Source organism: Fringilla coelebs (assembly GCF_963513975.1).
Source record: "Fringilla coelebs genome assembly, chromosome: 2".
In the NCBI taxonomy this organism is placed as follows: domain Eukaryota; kingdom Metazoa; phylum Chordata; class Aves; order Passeriformes; family Fringillidae; genus Fringilla; species Fringilla coelebs.
In genome coordinates this window covers 74478569-74498109 of record NC_140029.1, presented here as the reverse complement: position 1 = coordinate 74498109, position 19541 = coordinate 74478569, and the positions used below count along the sequence as shown (strand labels likewise).

Genomic DNA, 19541 nt, shown 5'->3' with positions numbered 1-19541 from the left:
CTCCCTGTGGTCTGTGCCATGGGCTGCAGAGGAATCTCAGCTCAGTGCCTGGAGCCCCTCCTGCCCTGACCTTGCTGTCTGCAGGGCTGTTCCTCTCACATGTTCTCACTGCACTCTCCTCTGGCTGCAGTTACATCTCTGCCATAACTTCTTTTCCCTCTACTGGAATGTGTTATCACAGAGGCTTTACCATCACTTCTGCTGGGCCCTTGGCTGGCAGCACGTTCCTCTTGGAGCCAGCTGGCACTGATCCTGCTGGACATGGGGAAAGCTTCTGGCAGCTTCTCACAGAAGTCACCCTTGCAGCCCCCCTGGTAGCAAAAGCTGGCCATGCAAACCCAATGCAGTGTCCTAATAAAAACCACAGTTTAAATATCTAAGGAGTGTAGTGTTTTATACTCATGCTTTTTTCCTGTAAGTTCTAAAAAATTTTGATCCCTTTGTGTAATGCTACACAAGGAATATTATAAATCTGCCAGATTCACCAACTGAACCTACACTATGTTTTTTGAGTCTACAGTGAGGGAATTCAGCTTCCCATTTTTTTTCTTCTCCTCCTCTTGTTCTTTCTATTTGTTTGGAAACTTTGTACTATCCCATTTTTTTCCCATGCAGCTTGACTGTATCAAACTCAGGGGAAGGAGGGGGGAACAAGGTACAACTGGAAACATTGCCTAGGTGTTCATGTATAGACAGCTCATTGGATATTTGTGCTCCTTAGTTGGGAGAACCATTTAAAGAAATGTAGACAGTTGAAATTCACAGTTAAATACAATTTTGCAAAATACTGGTGTACGAATTTCAATCTTACAGTATTTTTTTTTGTAGTAGCATATTATGCTGGTACCAATAATACTGGCAGATACTGGTACCAATACTGGTATATGCTGGTACCAATAATACAGTGCAGAAATAAAGGACTGTTTATTAAAAAAAGAAAGCCAAAAGCAGCTGCTGAAAGAAAATGCTGTGATAGTGAATAGTAGTGTCCCACCCACCACCTTGAATTACATCTCTCTTTAAATTCTTCCTCTGGACAGCTCCTGTTGTTCTACTAAGTAGTCTGTAGTTTGAGGTGAGGGTTTTGTTCTAGTGCAGCTTCTGAAACAATTTGTTTGTAGGGTAAGCAGCAGTAACGAGCACAGCTTTCTGAGCTGTTAGAGATAACCTTTGGTAGCTGCACAGTGCAGCAAAAATCATTTGACAATACTGAGGACAAAAGTGCTGCTACTGTTACTATTTTCTATAATAGATATGGTCATTATTTGATATCACAGGCAGTAGCTGTCACAAGCCATTTTTCCTGTTAGAAGGACTGTAATTTTTCTCTTTTATAGTTCATATTTCAGTGCATTAGTGTGCTGACCGTAATGACAGTGACTTTCTGAGTTAATGTTTTTTTGCTTCTTTTTATAGTGGATTTTGTATAGAACGTGGAAACTGATTAAAGTGATCAAAATAAAAAATTAAAGTGAGAAAAAGTTCAGTTTTTTTCTTTTTCTTTCTTGTTGCTTTGTCTGCTTTCTGTTATTTATTAGAAGTTGAGACAGTTTGGTGGCTGTTTTTCAGGCACTTTTCTTCTGAGTAGTGAAGAGATTGCAGTCTTTATGGGATGATGAATGAGTTGTGGGCCTTCTCCTATGGAGTGTCCACATATTCCTTCAGAATATTTTTGCTGTAGAATAGTTTTGTAATGTCAGTTACTGCTTAAAATGTCCTCTGTATATTGTGCCCTGGTAGATGTTAGAACACATTCAGCCTTTTTTCTTGGAAGGAGATTTCTGGGAAGAAGAGTTGGGGTTGGTGAATCTCCACATTCTTTAGTTCCTTGATGTTGCCACTAGATGAGTGCCTTGGGGAAACATAGATAGGCCATCTGTGGATTTCACTATTTCTGTGGATTCATTCAGTAGTTGCTCTGGAGTCTTCATCACTTTTTTTCACTATTTTCTTTTATGATGCTAGTAACTTTTGTGATATTTAAATGGTATTTAATTCTAAACACCTCCTGGATGTTCTGCAAGAGACAAAAGTTATGAAGTAGGAGTATTTTTGCATGGCCACTTGTGGCATTCACTGACACGCAGACAACTCAGACTGGTTTACTGTGGTGCCTGGGACAATGTGATGACAAGTGAGGTGAAATTGGTGTCTGATCAGTTGTAGTTACTGGCTTCAAGTCAGTTATACTGTATTTCTTGTCTGATGTGGTTTGCTAGCAGCATAAGCTGGTGAATCTAGTGTCCTTGTCTTAGTGGGACAAGGTTAGTGAGTTTTGAATGAGCCAGGTGTCCTGGCACTGGCAGGAGTTAAATTATGTTAAATTATTATCAGAGGAAATTAATTTCTGATGATGCATCCTGCTTAAAGTGCTTTTATGAAAAAGTTTGCTGGTTGATTTTTACTGGAAATTAGTCTTACTCATGTTTTAGGAATTAAATTTTCATATATCTAATTACTTTTAAGAAAGTTTGAAGTGTATACTCTATGCCTAGTAAAAAAAAACTCATAAGAAACCTTACTGTCTTTTATGCAGACCACATCAAAATTAAAGATGAAGAAAAAAGCAACTAAGACCCAAGAAGCCAAAAAAATCTTGAAGAAGAAATTTAAAGTTAACACAAAAATAGTTTTTACTGAAGATGGAGAGGTAAGATCACTTAAAAGTAATTGTATTTTGGTGGGAATTGAAGTTGTAGTTTCTATGAAGTCAAAAATGTACTTTATATCTGTATAAAAAGACACACTTCTAAAAAATGTGTGGTATTTGTAATTGTCTTACCTTTTGCAAAAGAGTTCAGCTTCCATTTAGAATTCAGTTCCAGTGACAAAAAGAGAAATGTTGAGCACTGACCTCTTTTTATCTTTGTATGTGTAAGATACTTGTATGAGATCTGTTAAGTGGATGTACAGAACTGTATCTCTATTCTGCCTATTATCTTCAATTTCAGGTGGAATCAAGAGCTTGGGTTTTTTCTCACAGAAATGTAAACCAATTTTCCTGTAGCTGTTTGCCAAAGCTCCCCCAAGTCTTGAGTTAATGTACTGGAATTAAAATAAGACCCTGTGTTTCTTCCCAGCATTCACTATTTCTAGATTAAAAGTTTTGTTCGAAAAGCTAAGGAAGTACCAATTTTGGCCTACGGGTGCTGGCGTAGCAGTGCTTGGAAATTTGCCAGTTATTTGATTTGTTCTTTTAGTAGAACAATAGAAAAATTTATTGACTTTATACTGAAAGGAACTATTGTGGATGCTAGTCACTCTAGGGCTTCCCTGTGGAAATAACTTCACTAGCGAGGGTCCACATTCCATGAACTTTTCTGTAATTTGATTTCACAGCTTCAGATGCTGTGCATGTTGTTTTTCCATTTCCAGCACTAAGATAAAAGTAGGGTGGGTTTTTTCCCCTCTTTATAATAATTTCAGTAAGGCATAAAGCTAGGTCATCTTTACAAGTATATAATTTGCTTTTTTTCCTGACAAAATAAAGCATTTTATATTGCAGGTGAAGGGAGTGTAGCCATATGCACAATTACTAACATTAGGCAGAATGTAAAAGGTTTTAGAGGTTGCCCCATTGACTGAAAACAATGTCAGATATTTTTAGATATTCAGAAGCTGTTGTCTCAACTTAAAATTCATATGCAAATGTTTTAGGTATCTATACAACGAAGCAAAAAGGAGGAAGAATGCAGAGTAAAGCAATCACAAAGATTGTAGTTTGAAAAGCAATACAATAGAAAAGGGGTGACATTTAAGGAAACACAAAATTTGCATGTGTGGTTGTTGTTCTTGCCTTTTTTCTCCCTGAGCTGTGTAAGATTGTGCACTGAAATTTTACTGTTCTATTCCACATGCTTCTCTTTGATAAAGTCCTCTAAAAATGTATCTTTCTAGAAAATACAACTGCACAAACTCAATTTTACAAAAGGATGTGAAACAATGGGTTAGATTTATCTGTACCTGTTAAATAAACAGCCTGTGTGCGTTAGGGAGTCCTAAATGTGTTTGGTTTGGTATTTGTACTGAATGTATTTTCTGCCATGTAATTTCAAGAATTATTACTCTACCAATCCATGAGCAAGAAAGATTTTGCAAAGACTTTCCCTTGAAGGTGTGTGCTCATACCACAAGGCATAAGTTACTAGGTCATAAGATAGATGGGGATATTTTTTGGTGAATATATAGTCTTTGTCTTGAATTCAGTTTCAGATATTTAAGGGAAGCTGGATGTGTTCAGTGTGTCATCCATCAAACATTTCATCCGCATGAGTCATCAAACATTTCCAATACAGTCTTAGTACAATAATCAAAAAACCAAAAACCCTTCCATGTCTGTTCTCCTTGTTTCCCTCAAAACATGAACCTGTCATGGTGTGGTGGTTTGTTTTTGTTTTTGGCTTTTTTTTTTTTTTTCCTGTATTGTGGAATAAAGGCTTGTCTAATTTTTGTCTGATTGTTTACATGAAAGGTACTGTTTAGATTTACTCACATTTTTTTCTAAGAGTCATTTCTTGAGAGCACGTAGTTTTTTCTCCCCAAATGAATAGCAGGATTAGAAATTACTTGTTCTAAAATTGCTTGTTCTAATCAGGAAAGAGGACAAAATAAGGGAAGAGATTGAAGTGAGTTTACTAAACAATAATGTGATCTAATGGAGACTTACTTAAAAATAATAATTTTAAACTGAATGTGGTGTTAAATAAGGTTTATTAATTTGTTTCCTTTGCAGATGACTTTTTTATTTGGTGTGAAAAAATAATGTATTGGAATATTTAAGACACCAGAAGTGTGATGTGGAAAAAATTATTCTAACCATTATTTTTCTTGCTGGCATCTCTAATTCAGTTAGTGCAGCAGTGGCCACCTGTGCAGAAATCCAATTTGGCACAAGCAGATGAAGAAGATGATGCCAGTGGTATCAACCTAGATAAAGCCAAAGAAATCCTGCGTGAGGAAGACAAATTTGACAAAGAAGAATATAGGAAGAAAGTAAAGGAAAAACATAGGGTAAGTTTATTCCTACCTCAATTACTGAAGTACAGAAGTACTGTGCTATGGATTGCTCAGTGAGGAAAAATACTTAAATACATTGTGAAATAAGTGTAGTACAAGTTCATTTAAGTTGTTCGGTTTTCTTCAGGACTATGCTGCTCACAGGAAAATAGCTGGATAGCACAAAGCCTTATTCAGCATTAAGTGTTGGTAACAGTGCAATTTTATTTACAACTTCAAAGTTTGGTGAATTTAGTAGGAGTATCTTTTTTTTAAGCAGTGTTCACTGGAAGGGTTTGTTTCACTAAAAGAAAGAAGTATTATTAGGCATATGTGCTCTAAAACCTGCTGGCAGTGAAAGAGTATCTCTGAAATGTCTTCACAGTACCATTTGCTCAACATTTAGTGTCCCATTTCAGCTAGGCCAAAGTGTTAACTTTTTGTGTAGTGTGCTTAGGGCTATCAGAATTTACTTAATGAATTACTCAAACTACATGATATGATTTTGGCTGTGACTTGAAAAGATCAGTATCTGCAGTCTGGCTTCTCTCTGGTGTTTAAAAACCTTTAAAAGTTCCACCTACTTCTCTATTATTTGTTAAGGACCAAAGCAGGGTTTTCTGACCTTGCCGTGTACCTGTTATATTTAGCTGTCTTTGAGCTCATGGGTCATTCTGTTAGTGATTGTGAGATGGGTATGGCGTTCTCCAGATAATGGACACTTGTAAGATTCCAGGACTGTGTGTTGTTAAAGGCCTGATTTATACTCAAAGCTTCAAATTTCCAAATTCCCGAAGTGTTAGAAAGCGTTGTTTTATTGTCCTGTTCTGTAAATGCTGACTTAATTTAGTTTGACTTTTCCACTGATTGTAAGTAATTAGTGCAAGATCTTCCAGGGTTTGTATGGGTTTGAATTTGAACAAAATAATTTGGAAGGAATTTGTGAAAGCTTCAAGTCATGTTTTGGCTATGGAGTATCCTAGCTAATGTCAAAGCATACTTCACACATTTAATTTGAGTCTGCTCCTCTAGTCCTGTTGCAGTCATTTGACAAATACAAAAAATTTCACATCATTTTTAGCAGAGGGTTCCAGTTGATAGGAGGTGAAAAGAAACCATGTTTGCTGTGCTCTAAGTGAAATAATAGTCAAGTTTACAGAAAACAAAATCAGATTTCAAGGATGCACCTAACAAACAAGGAAGGAGAGACTGATTCTATGACTTTGCAGTCAATTTCTTATTCACTAGCAGATTCATACACTTTGAGTAACACCGTTGTAGGTTTGACATCAGACTTCAATGATAAAATACTTCATCTCTTGGTCTGTTAGCACAGCTTCATTGTTATAGTGCTTAGGATAACAAATGATGTTGACCACATATTTCCCTGCATTGAAGAAAAATACTTAAACTGTGGAGATACTATGAAAAGAGAATGCCTCTTTTCAAAACTGAGACAGACAAAATTAACAGACTGGCCACATCAATGTCATTGGGGTTTTTTTAAATTATGAAAAGTGTCATACATGAAGCTTCTTGGAGATTAGTGCATGAGTATTTTTCACACTCCACCTCTTATCCATTATGAAATGAAATAAAATAAATAAATGATAGTATATAAAAAAGAAGGAAATAGATTAAAAAAAAAATAAAAGAAGACGACTTCTGTTTGACATCCTGTGAAATTATTGTCTACTATTAAGGGCTGCCGTTCAGTCACTGCATGACTGACACACATCTGACATTGTTCAGATTTTTTATTTGAAACTCCAGTTTGAGGTGAAAAATACTTCTGTAATACTCTGTACATAATGAAGTATTCAGTTACCTGATTGTCATTTAATTTTTTGAATGGTCTTATAACAGTTTTGAATTATAACATCCAAATTTAAATAAGATGAAACTTGCAAAGGAAGAAAGGGCAGGAAGGTGATAGGTGTTACTCTGGTAGAACCTCATTTGCTGTCCCATTGTCTCACTAACATTTGAGATTAAAGATTAATCTCTCTCCCCACTACAAAAGGCATTCAGGATACCAATTCATTTCATGTATTAATTAATACAGGTTATATAAGGTAAGGCTGGCATACAGATTGATTCTCTTGCTCTTCCTTATTACTAAGTCATCCATTTATGTTTGGGATTCTTGACAGTCAACTGTTGCTGCTTAGGAAACAGCTGTAGTAGTAATTATAGGGAAAATATGCTGAGCCCTACTCTTGTGTCTCATCCAAGGAGAGACAGGCATACCTCCTTCTTTTTTGATCCTCTTTAACTGGTTCTGTGACCAGAAGATGCCTTCTTCCAGTGATTCATGAAGAAGCTACATAGTACTCAATTTTTTCATTACCAGAAAATGTGTAATTTTTAAAATTTACACCGTAGGTCGAAGTTTTGTGGCATAATTCAGAAATCATAGGTAAGTGTCATAGATAAACATTATTTTAGCCTTTTCAGTCATTGTTTTTTCATGGATGTTTTTGGAATTTATTGCGTTGTTGATGGACAAGTCATTTGTCCTTCATTAATGAAAGAATGCCAGGGGAAAATTTGAATTGCCTCACGATAAAAGCGAGCTACGTGGCCATTTCACAATGACTTCCCAATGGTATTTAAAAATTCTCCCACCTTATAAGGTTTCCCTTCCCAAAAGGTAATTGCTCAGCAGCAGATACTAGTTGAGTCTGAATCTTTGGCTTACATCTCAGTGATATGAAAGAAGAACTTTACAAGTCTGTGTATCATGACTATGCTGTGGAAGCCTGATCAAGTGCCTGATGATTGTTTGAATTTGTTATTAAAAGTCTGGTTGTTTATGTAAGCCTGACAGGCAAGTGGTCTAAGTTATTTCTTGCCCTCATTTGGAGTGAGAGGGTGAAACCTAAAAGATAAATATTCAAGTGTGTTACCAGTAAAGGATGTGAGAGCAGTAAAAAGACTAGGAGATGTTATTTTCATGACTTTGGATTTTGTGTAAGTGTGTATGTCTTAGTGTCCTTTCTTGTGTCATTGAAAGAGGAGCTTTTTAAAGTCACATACTTTAATCCCATCTTATATATCCCTTTGCTGGCATTCAGCAGAACCCTTTATACAAAGTACTAAATCCATCACTTGTGACTGTCATTGCTTCTTTTTAAATCCTCTATGCTTCCCGAAATACATAATGTCATAACATGAACTCTGTTATCTGACCTGTCCTTTCTGCAGTAATGCTAATTATTTAATTCCTATCTTTGTTTAAATTTCCTTCCTGCAAGCAGACTGCTGAAGATCTTTGTCCATTTGACATGTTCCAATATCAGATGTGACAACTCTGTTTCTTGGTTTTCTGACTTGGCTGCTGAATTCTCCTACAACTCTTTTTCCTAGCTTTTTGAAAAAGCTATGGCTGAATCTTTCCTTTCTGCTTTTGGTTAACATTTTCTTCAACTTAACTTTCTTCTGTTCCTTCACTTACATCAAGTTTCAAATATATCTTAATTCATATTTCCTCATCTTAATTCCTTTTCTTCCCTACTGCAGCTGATACCTGGTGTAGTTTCCTGGTGTGTGTGTGTGGCAGTTGTTTTGTTTTTTGGGTTTTTTTTGGTTTTTTTTCCTTTAAATCAAGTTTTGAAACATGCCAAATCTATTAAAGTTATTAAGATTAGCCGACCACTAGAAACAAATGCATTTTCTTTCTAATTAATCAAATGTAGCAGTCTGATACTTGGTTATTTACGTATAATCATAAAGTCCCCTCAAGCTGAATGTGTGTTAATAAGTCTCTACATGGGCTTTGAAATGGTGACTTATAATAACAAAACAATTTACAGAAGGCTATAAATGCTGATGTTATTTGATCTGCGTTTTTTTATCTACAGGTGGGTTCAGGTTTTGACTTAGATAATGAGTGGATGTAGAAAAAGCAGTGTTTTAATAAATCTTGTGCTTTTATAGGTCATCTTCAATTGAGAATCCCTTTCTTATGGTTTCCACAGTATAATCTTGAAGATTAGAGGTCTGTGGGAAAAAAAAAATCAACTTCTTAAAATCAAAACATCTCCAAAATAGCTTTTTTTTTTTTTTAAGGGAACGTGGCACATAAGCTTATTATGAACTTTCCTTGCAAAACTGTTTCTGATGAAGAACAAAACTATTCAGAAGTATCCACAGGCCATTGCTTTTAAATCCATTTGTGAATGTAATTTAAATGAGCACAGTTTCCTGTATGATCAGAAAAATGTTTTGATGCATGCATGAGATGCTCGGATTAGAAGAGTTGTGTGTTGCTGTGCCTTAAGGCTTGTGCCAACTTGCAAAGCCTCTACACTATAATTAGGTTTCCTTCATGAGTCTCACATTTTATTATCCTCTCCTTGCTGTGCAAATATGGAAGAACTGAAAATCAGATGGATAGAAGTAAATAAAACTCTGAGGTATAATTGTAGTGTAATTAATGCTTACTGAAGATTTGGAAGCAAAGTAAGTTTTAGTGGTTGAGCACAAGGGAAGGACAGTAACACTGATCAAGATGATGTGAAAAGAATTCTGCATTAATGGCTATTTAATGAAAGCCATTTGAAATCTATATAATGTTATAAACAACAATAAAGGGAAAAGTGAATAAACTATTCAGAACGTGTTTTGGCACTCCATTTTTCAAGTTTTCAACTGAAAATGCAGTGTTGTTAGGAGGAAAATAGTGGCAGAGAGGGATTCATCTCACTTCTTAATAACCTCTCTTTCCCTGTACTAACTCAAGCTCAGAAAAATGCCCGTTGGCGATGAAGGAAAAATAAATAGGAGTCTTATTTCTTACCTCTCTCTCCCACCAGTAAGATACGCTGTGAATTTTGAATGTTTAGTGTGAGAAGAAGGCTAGAATATTTTTTAAAATATAATATTATTTGGGTAGTATTAGTAGAAATCAAGCTGAGACTATCTTCAGGGGTCTGATACTGCAAGATGCAGTAGTTCTGTACCTCCCTGGAAGACCTTAAACAAATCTGTTTATAGAAAGATGACTCAGTTAGACTGCAGGTGACAGGGGATCTTTCAGAAGGTACTGCACTGTACCACAAGTCTGTATTTTAAATATAATATATACTTTGCATTTTTGAGACTCCTTGCACAATCTTCCTGGGATACTGATGTTGCTCTAAGGAATCTGGAGATATTTTGTGGCCCTTGTGCCACTGAAATGATCTTGATTTGTACCACTTGATGTTTAGGGCTATATGTTCTCAAAGTTTTGCTTATGCTGTTCTTAGTTCAGTAGAAAAGACAGAATTATTTTAGAAACTGTACTGAAACAGAATACCTCTCTTTGGTTTGTCTCCTGCGCCCTAAATGCATTTGTTAGTGGCATAGTGCATAATTTTAATGAGGAAGCAACACTGCAATGTTTCACCCTTTGTGTGTTTGCTCTCCCAAATATTACTCTATTAACTGTTTCCAAGGGTAAAAGAGAAAATTCTTTGTCCCAGACCTAGGTAAGGACTATAATAAAATAAATAGCTTTCATTTTCATGAAGAGTATATTGAATTCTGATTAAAATTCATTTTTGAAAATGGGAGGTTGCAGACTGGTAAGGGACCCAAATCCCTTGGGTTTGAACTCAGGCAGTTTTGTCTGCAGGTGTTTTTGATGAAGCCTGCTGCTCCAGGCTGCGGAGCGAGCCCCCTGCACGTGTATTGCACAGAGGGGCACACACAAGACACACTCTGGATATCCACAGAGACAGGAGAGGCTGCACTCACATAAACATGCACAGCACAGGCAGCACAAGCTTATTTCTTCTTGTTGACTGATGTTCACCAGCAGGACTAAGAAGATCTCACTCCTTTGATTGATAAGCACACTGACCAACACATTAAATAGTAGAGTGGATCCTAAATATGTCTCATTTCATACCTACATTATGGGGCCCTTTGGTAGTCACTGATCTTAGGTTTTTCCATATGCTGGTCTTTCTGCTCAGCCTCATAGTACCTTTCAAATACTCCATTTTAAGTTTGCTCTTTCCCATGAGGCTGATAAGCATAGATAACCTGTTTTCTCCTTTTCTTACCCATTACAAAGTTCTGTGTGAATCTTTCCAAGACTGTGCTTGTGTGGTTCCTTTAGTGTTCATCTGTCAGTGACTTCTGTGTTCACATCTTTTGCTACTGTCTGACTTAATGCTTATTAGGGTTAGTATATTTCATATTCACTTTAATACTTTTTCTCCTTCTTGTCTTTGTCTCAGTTATAACAGGCTATCATTGCAAACTGCACTTTTACACTCAGGGTATCCCTACTATCAATGTGTCCCTAGGATTTACTCCTTCCTTTGGCAGCCCCATTCCAAATGGAACTCCAGGCTCCGCCTCCCTGCTTTTGCAAGTGATTTCTGTTGATGGCAGAGTAGTTATGATTTAAACATGTTTGGTTTATAGTTTTATAAAATAATTCTAAAAGTTGTAGTGTGTTGTAATAAATCATTGAATAACATATATCATGCTCAAGAAATGGAAAAGACTCTGCAGGGATTTTTTTTTGTTTTATAAAATAGATGTTATATAACACAAGCCATTCAGTATGGTTGAAGATAAATGCTCCCATGAAAAACAGTATTTTTAGTTTGAAATCAGTCATTAGTTTAATTCTAAAATAAAGGTGTATCATATTTCCAAGGAAGTAATCTGAAGGGGTAAAAAAATTGCAATGCAGGATTATGTTCTTTATTAAATAAAGCACCTGAATAGTCTTGCACTTTGAGGTAGAATTTGTCAGATTACCATGTGTACAGTTGGTTTAATGTGGTGCTGGGTGAGAATGATAAAATTCTCTCATGTAAAGAGTATGCCAGCGTAGGAGCAAAATATAAAGGGAAGGAGGTTACTGCTGAGAGAAGTGCTTGGCTGAACAGCAAAGAAAAGTATAGATAGAGAGATGTGTAAAATAAATCAGGGAGTATTACTTTGTTAGAAAGTCTGTCTGAGCTCTTCCACAGCTTTTGTGTGCAGGCAGTGCTGCTGTTATGCTCCAGATGCACAGCTATTAAGACAAGGGGGATGGACACTGAGAAGTGGGTTGACAAGCATCCTGTTTCAGCCTTAGCAGCAGCATCCATCTGGTCTCCCTGTGGTGCCAGTGGAGGCAAGGGCTTGCTTGTTTATCTTTCACTTCAACAGCTGAATGGGCTACACTTAGAGCTTGAAGTGTCCTTGGGTGTTTTCTAAGAGTCTTGCAGCAAAATCAGAGTTCTTGACCTCATCTTATTGATGTGAAAAATAAGAAAATGAGATCACAGGTGACAGAATATTCTGAGCTGAAAGGCACCCACAAGGACTATTGAATCCAGCTCTGAAGTGAATGGCCCATATGGCAATTGATCCCACAACCTTGGTGTTACAAGCAACAGGCTCCAACCAGCTGGTTTGTGTACACACTAGTCAGATGAATGCCAGGAGGACACAGCTGTAGGTGAAGGCTGAAGTAGTTCAGGCATAACCTTAAAGTGGGTCTTTACTAGCCCTAGTGCTGTAAGGGAGCTTCCATGCCAGGCTGCTCGTCCTCCTGAAGGATGTGCTGGGACAACTGCCCAAAATGCCGACCTCTGTAGGTAAGGTGAGGCACCCTTGCAGCTTCTGGCAGGAGCTGCACCCTTTGCTTGCTGAGGATCCCGGTGCTACTGGGTGCCTGCATGAGCAGGCACAGATCCATGCGGGGCTTCTCTGCCTTCTCCCAGAAGCCCTGGGCTTTGTGGTTTGTGGAACCCTAACCCTAGGCAGAGCGGTAAAAGCAGCCCTGGGCTAAGGCTGGCTCAAAGGAGAAAGGTGTGGAGGGAGCCAAGTTGTGGCAGTTCAGTGTTCCTCTGGGCGTGCTTTTTGCAGCTGTGGTGTGCATGGAACCCTGGCCTTTGTGGTTTTCCTGGTTTTTGAGCTGGGTTTCCTTGTGTGTGGCTGCATTTAGACAGCTCAGGAACCTGTGACCTCTATTGATAATGAATTTTCCACTGGCATCATCCTTTCGAAGGCTAAAGCAGCCACAAAAGGGGATGAAGGGCATTATTGCATATTTTCCTCTACTTTTCTTTAGAATATATTATCATGGTTTGCAGTGTAACTTCTGTTGGTTTCTTGTTAAAAATTTAGTTCACAGATTTAAACAGTACTTTTAAACATTATCTAAGTAGTTAGTTAACTAATTTCATTCATCATGTAATTCTGGTGCAACTGTATTTTGAGTTAGTGCTTCCTTTATCTTGCACTGTATGTGTTTGTGTATGTGTAGGTTCAGTCCCACCACTCTCACAGGAAACAATTTCTTTGTAATCTTCAGTCTAAACTAATCTAAATCTCTTTCAATTTACAGCCTTTGCCCCTAGTCCTGCCCTATACATGCAATTGTAAAAAGTTCTTTTCCGGCTGACTGTCTGGAAGGCCACAATTAGGTCTTCCCAGAGCCTTCTCTTCTCCAGGCTGAATACTCTGAACTCTCTCAGCCTGTCTTCATATGAGATTTGTTCCAGCTCTCAGATCACCTTCATTGACCTCCTCTGTACCAACAGCTCCCTGCCCTCCCTGTGCTGGGGCCCCAGAGCTGATGCAGCCCTGCAGGTGGGGTCTGAGCAGAGCAGAGGGGCAGAATCCCCTCCCTGGCCCTGCTGCCCACCACTGGATGCAGCCCAGGACACCACTGGCTTTCTGGGCTGGGAGAGCACACTGACAGCTCATGGCCAGCCTCTCATCCATGTACATGTTTAAACCAACTCACTTAAAAGCTTTAGAAAAACTTCCCTATCCTTCAAACCTACTCACTGTGTTCAGGTCTAAGTGGGGAAAGCAATAATTTTGATCTTTGTCCACTGGTTTCTTGTATTGGTTTTGTTCCAAGAATGTCCTTTTAAAGACCAGTTTCTGCTAGCTTCTGTTTTCTTGTTTTTAATGAGAATGCCTTTTTTCACTGCCTCTAAGACTTTTTCCAGTGCTTGTTTAATGTTTAAGATTGTCCATGTGCTGTTTTTCACATGTCTTTGATGCCTACTCTGTGTTGCCCTAAATTGGTGATTACTAGGTCTTTCAGTTTCCCTGCCTTTAAATAAACATCAGCTTTACAGATGAGGCTTACATCATTATGTTTATTTAGCTTGTTGCTTGAAGAGATTATTTAATAGGTTTCTAAAACCAAACATGGAGATTAAAAAAAACCTCACAACAAAACAAACACAGAACAATGACAGTGCTTTTGCCTTTTTTCCTGAAGGTATTAAGATTTATTTAATATTTACCAAAATTTTAGTTAATGTCCAGATTTTTTAAAGAAAGAGTGTTCAAAGAAATACTAATAAGTTTATTCAGTTCAATGTTTGAGTTAGGAATGTTAGTTTGTTTTGGAATGTTTGTTAGGAATGTTAGTTGGATAAGAGTTTGCATGTAGATGGTTTTCTAGTTTCTGTAAGGAGAAATATTAAGCTACATAGCAATATTAATGTAGCAATGAGCCGTGAGCATGGAAACAATTCAGGCTTGGTGTGGAATCTTGGAGAAGAAAAATGTGGGAAACACGTTTATTATTTCAGAGCACATTTGTGCTTCAAAGTTTTTGTGGAAACCAGTTCTTGACTGGCAGTGCCACTGTATGAGAGCTGCTCTGAACTTTTGATCAACTCTCTGTCTTCTGCAGTACAACTGACTGAATTTAGCTGTGCCCCACTAAAATACCAAAAGATAGTTGGATACCAAGACAAGGTTCCACTACTGACCAACATGTATTTGCAAATGACAGCCAGATTGTTCCAGGCAATGGAGGGATTTGTTCCAGAACTTGGTCACCTGTGAAGATCTGTTGTGTGGTAGACCATTACCTCAGCTGTTAAATAGAATGGGTTGGTAGCTCCAAATTCTGGCATCAGTATGTAAAGGAATAGTTACTAAAAATCTAGTGTTAAAATGATGGGATCAAAACCTGAGGGAGTTCTTGAGTATTTAGATAAAAAGACTTCAGAGGACTCAGATGAGCATGAAATTTTTCCAGGAAATAGATTTGCCACAGGCTTTTTTAATGCTCTCAGAGCTAAATATGCCATAATATGCATTAGTTTTGTTGAGTAAAACTTCTGTTTGCCTTCAGGTAAGGGAATATAAGAGGTCAGTGAAATTTTAGGGTGAAAAAACAGCAGCTTGTCACCAGCTAAAAGAATTTATTGAGTGTAAATCTGACCTATGCATAAGTTCTTTAAAAGAAAGAAAGGAGACTTTTATTGTACGCATTTTCTACACCTCAAAAAAGCTAAAAGAAAAATTACTGTATGAAACAAAGCTGTTCATAATAGAAATAACAGAAATAAACACTGTATTTTTTTGTATTGCAGTAAACCCTCTGTACAATGTACAAAGAAGAGAGTCCAAGGAGGAGGGGATCTCCTTTGGGAGGAAAGAACTCTCAAAATTGCTGGACTTAATTTTTTTATAACTAAAAACTTGGGATTTAAGCTCTCTATTAATGTGTCTTTCACATATTCCTGACCTCACCAGCTAGAGAGAGCTGCCATGCTACTCTTAATTATTTTTTTGTATCAAGTGGAGAACGTGGAATGTAAATGTTAGAATATTTATTTGTGTTGGAGTTTTAAGAATTAAATTAGTTTTGTTTTAAAACCCAACAGTAGAAGGAGAGGGAGATTAAATGTGAAAAGAAACCAGTGTCAGACTTCTTAGCTTCATGGTTAAGAACACTGAGTATTTCTTTCACATATTCTGGGCTCCTTTTAGGCAGAACTGTTTCTGTTGTCAGTTCTAGTGCAAAAAAGTTAGGAGGTTTTTGGACTCTTCTTTAAAGCCAAGTGATTTAGCCATATTACATGTTGATGACTAAAAATTTTCATCCCTTTGATTACTGAAGTTAAAGCCTTCCTTTTTAAGTAGCTTTGTAAGAGTGAAGGAAAAAAGATAATTTGCAGTAAATTTAAAAATCTGACCAAGAAGATCACTGAGCTGTATAATACTATTAATGAAAAACAAAGTGAAAAGAATATAATACTAGCCAGTGTGGGTTTGTAGAAATTAGGTGTATAGTGAGTTATATGTTTTTGTCAGAGCAGAACCTTGTTTGTAAATACATCTGTGGAATACACTGAAATTTCTACACGGCTTTTCACTTGAGTGTTCTGATTAGTAAATTAACATGTCACAAATTAAATGGACCAAAAGCTCTGACAATGGCCATAAGTTAAAACAAGAGATTCAGCATGGATTTATGGGGAATTTTTCTGTGTGAGAGCAGTCAGGCTGTGGCACGGGCTGATCAGAGATGATGTGCAGTCTCCAGCCTTGGGATTTTGGCATGGCTGGATGAAGCCCTGTGCAGCCTGACCTTACCTCAGAGCTGACTCCTCTGTGAGCAGGAAGTTGAACCAGAGACCTCCTGATGTTCTTTCCAGTTGGAATGGTCCTGTGACCCTGTGAATGCCCAGTGCTGTTCAGAGTGTCTCAGTGTCAAGCAGCAGAAGCAGCCTGATTAGGACACTGGCTTCTGAAGTGCACTCCCAACTCCAGCTCGGGGCCAACAGACATGCACCCTCTGCAAAATCTGCTTTTGTTTTTCACTGACAAGGATCCAAACCCTTTCTCCCCCCTGCTTGGGGGAAAAAAAGCAGGTCTTGACAGCATCTCCCGGTGATTGCTTCTCTGTCTTGTTTTTCTCTTGTGTTCCTTATTTCAGTCTCTGGACCTATTAGCTTTAGAATCTTTTTGTGTCTTCACCGTCCTTTAGAGACTACAGTTTATAATGCTGCCTGTGTACTCCTCTTCTGTGTCCTTATGTCAGTCTTCTGCTTTCATGGCTGTCTTCTCAGGGCTCTGTTATAAATCCCTTGAGCAGGAACTTTGCTGCTATATTTGCTCAAGCCTGTAGCTGTAGTTAAAACACTGACATTTCATACACCGTAGAATTTTTCTATCAGAATTTTTCTATCCAAAATTTTCTAAACTGTCTAAGTCAAAAGCTGCTTTGTAACATATGGTGTATTACTTTCTACCTATGTTCTCTCTGTTTTTGAGGGGTTAAGTTCGAATATTAAAACAGTTTTAGCAGAAAAATGAGAGAACCCCAATGGTTACCCCAAAGAGTGGAGAATGTGCAGCCAAACCATATGGAGTGGAAGAAATGGAAAACTTAAGTGAATAATTAGAAAAGCATAAGTAAAAGGGATCAGAAACTTATATAAATTTGACTTGGGAGAGAAGGAATCATAGCATGGATGATCATGTTATGACCATGTTGTATAGGACTACTTTGATGGAGGAACTGCATGTAGACCAGACATTACTTGGTCCTGGTGGCTTTTATTGTGATGCACTTGTGGCCTTAATGTCATTTTTTTCTCTCTCTCTTTTTTTCTTTTTTTAATAATTTTTTTTTTTAACTTGAACAGACCTAAATAGTAAGACAGCTATGTTGTATCTGTCTGCAGTAGTGCGTTTTTTGTTTTTTTTTTTTTAGTTTCACAGCATGCATTAAAAGCCCTGGTATGTAACCCTGAGTGTATTGAGGTGTTTGAGTCAGACAGCTTTGCACAAAGCATTGGGGAATTGTTTCATTTTGATTTGGAGAGAAGAGGTTGACTTACACAGAAAGGGATTTTGAAAATAAGCTAACGCTTGTGTAGTGTGGGCAGTTGGGAGACTAGAAAATGGCACATGCCGGGGAAATGTCTCAAAAGGCCCTGAATTTAGACACCAACCTCGAAAATCTTGGTGGCTGTGTTCTCTTTTTCCCATGTCTGCAGTCAGACACTGCCTTTCTGAACAACTTTGTGTGATACCTACCAATATGTTTTGGCAGCATCATGGTGGTGAGGTGGCTCCAGGACTAGTGAAGATGTAGGTTTCTCCTTACTCCCATGAATAACCTGATATGTAACTGCAATTCAGCCTCCTCTGTGCTGAAATGCTGACCCTGGACTGATGATAATGTCTCCTTTTATGTGAACTTGAGTCTAAATGTGCTGATGTCAGGGTGGCCTGTATTGCTCAGGGAAACTGAGTTGAATTTCAGAAACATTTTTATGCCAGCATAAAAGAGTTTCAATACCAATGTCATCAGGATCACTAAGATGAGAAGACGGAGCCATGTGTTTTTCTAGAGGATGTGCTCTCACTTGAATTTCTGTCTTTTCCTCATGAAATAAAGAATTTAAGGGATGTTCAATTGCAAGGACCTGACAGTATAAATATAGAGACAATACTTTAGTTGGTGTAATAATAACAAAACAAGCAGCAATAAGTGTCATTTGGTTTAAATATCTTGGGCACTTCTGTATGCTGACAGATCTAGCAGGCAGCTTTGGATGAGTTTTATCTGCATTTAGGTCATTTTCGTGTAGCAGAATCTTTTTGGTTAAGAGAGCCTTGTTATGGTTTCTGAATCAATGCAATTACTAAGCAAATGCTTTTGTAAAGTGTTTGTTGGTAATGGACATATGAAAGGGAGAAGATGTTTTAGCTTTCACTTCCCAGTTACTTAAGCAATTCTGAAGTTAGGAAAATTTTCATTTTAGTTTGTTAAGTGGATTTTATTTCATTTTAAGTCACTGAGAAATAAGAAAAATTGCATCTCTTAGTATCATTGTAACTACTTTTTTTTACAGACAAATACTAGCTCTGTTAGATTACTCAGCTGCGTTATTCCTTTAAGAGTAATAAGTCTGGATAAAATACAAGTTTCAATCATTCTTGTAGTTTTATGATTTCCTTTAAGAGCAAGAAGAATGAACAGTGTCTCATTCAGATCTTTAATTTATTGTCTTCAATAACATGTAGGGTGAATACCTCCAGTCTAACATGTACAGTAAAAATACCTAGATGGCTCAACATTAATCCTAAAATATTTAAGAAAAATAAAAACAGTGCAGGAGTTTGCTTTAAAACTGTACATCTTGTTTATTTCAGGAGAAGAGGCTAAAAGAAAAAGCAGCAAGGAGAGAAGCCAGGAATAAGAATGCACAGGTGAGGGGTTTTGTTGTTTTGATCAAGCTACTGGTTGAGTTTTGAAATGCTTTTTAAATTATTTCATTCCTTTCTTTAATAAATAGTGTTGTGATTAGCTGCTATTTAAAGGCTTTTTCTGTTTGCTTGTCTTTTCTTACTCCCTTCCTCTTATGTGGTTGTAATAACTTGGTATAGAAGGATTCTGATAAAGCATGAATATATATGTTTGTGTGTGTATAAATACATAAAATGTGTGGAAGCCTTTTGGAATTTCATCCTCTTCATTATGTATATCAGGTGAGTAGCAATTTCAGCTGAAGTACTGATGCCATTTTTTTCTCTGACTTGGGTCATGTTTATGATTTGTAGGCAGTGAGATTATTTTTTTGTGTGCCAAATCTCGCTCTGACCTTTTTCTGCCAAACTTCTTTTTAAACAGCAAGTATTTGCATTGAAGTTCATTCCTTCCACTCGTTACCCCAGACAAAACCTGCGTTATCCTTTTCTTCATGTATATGTTACTAATTTCCTAGAGGCTGTTCTAGTTTTTCATGTTGCTTGGTTTGCAGTAGACTGAGGTTTCATTCAGC

The 19541-nt window shown here is 37.3% G+C and overlaps 1 protein-coding gene across 2 annotated transcripts in view; it reads left to right on the top strand.

Annotated features, from left to right (window-relative positions):
- DDX10 (DEAD-box helicase 10) overlaps positions 1-19541 on the top strand; it is a 153587-nt gene that overhangs the window by 94207 nt on the left and 39839 nt on the right. For both annotated transcript variants that reach the window (XM_084226145.1, XM_084226144.1), the window contains 3 exons: positions 2537-2650; positions 4849-5010; positions 18913-18969. In XM_084226145.1, coding sequence (XP_084082271.1) covers positions 2537-2650; positions 4849-5010; positions 18913-18969 — 333 coding nt within the window. The remainder of the gene's footprint in view (positions 1-2536; positions 2651-4848; positions 5011-18912; positions 18970-19541) is intronic.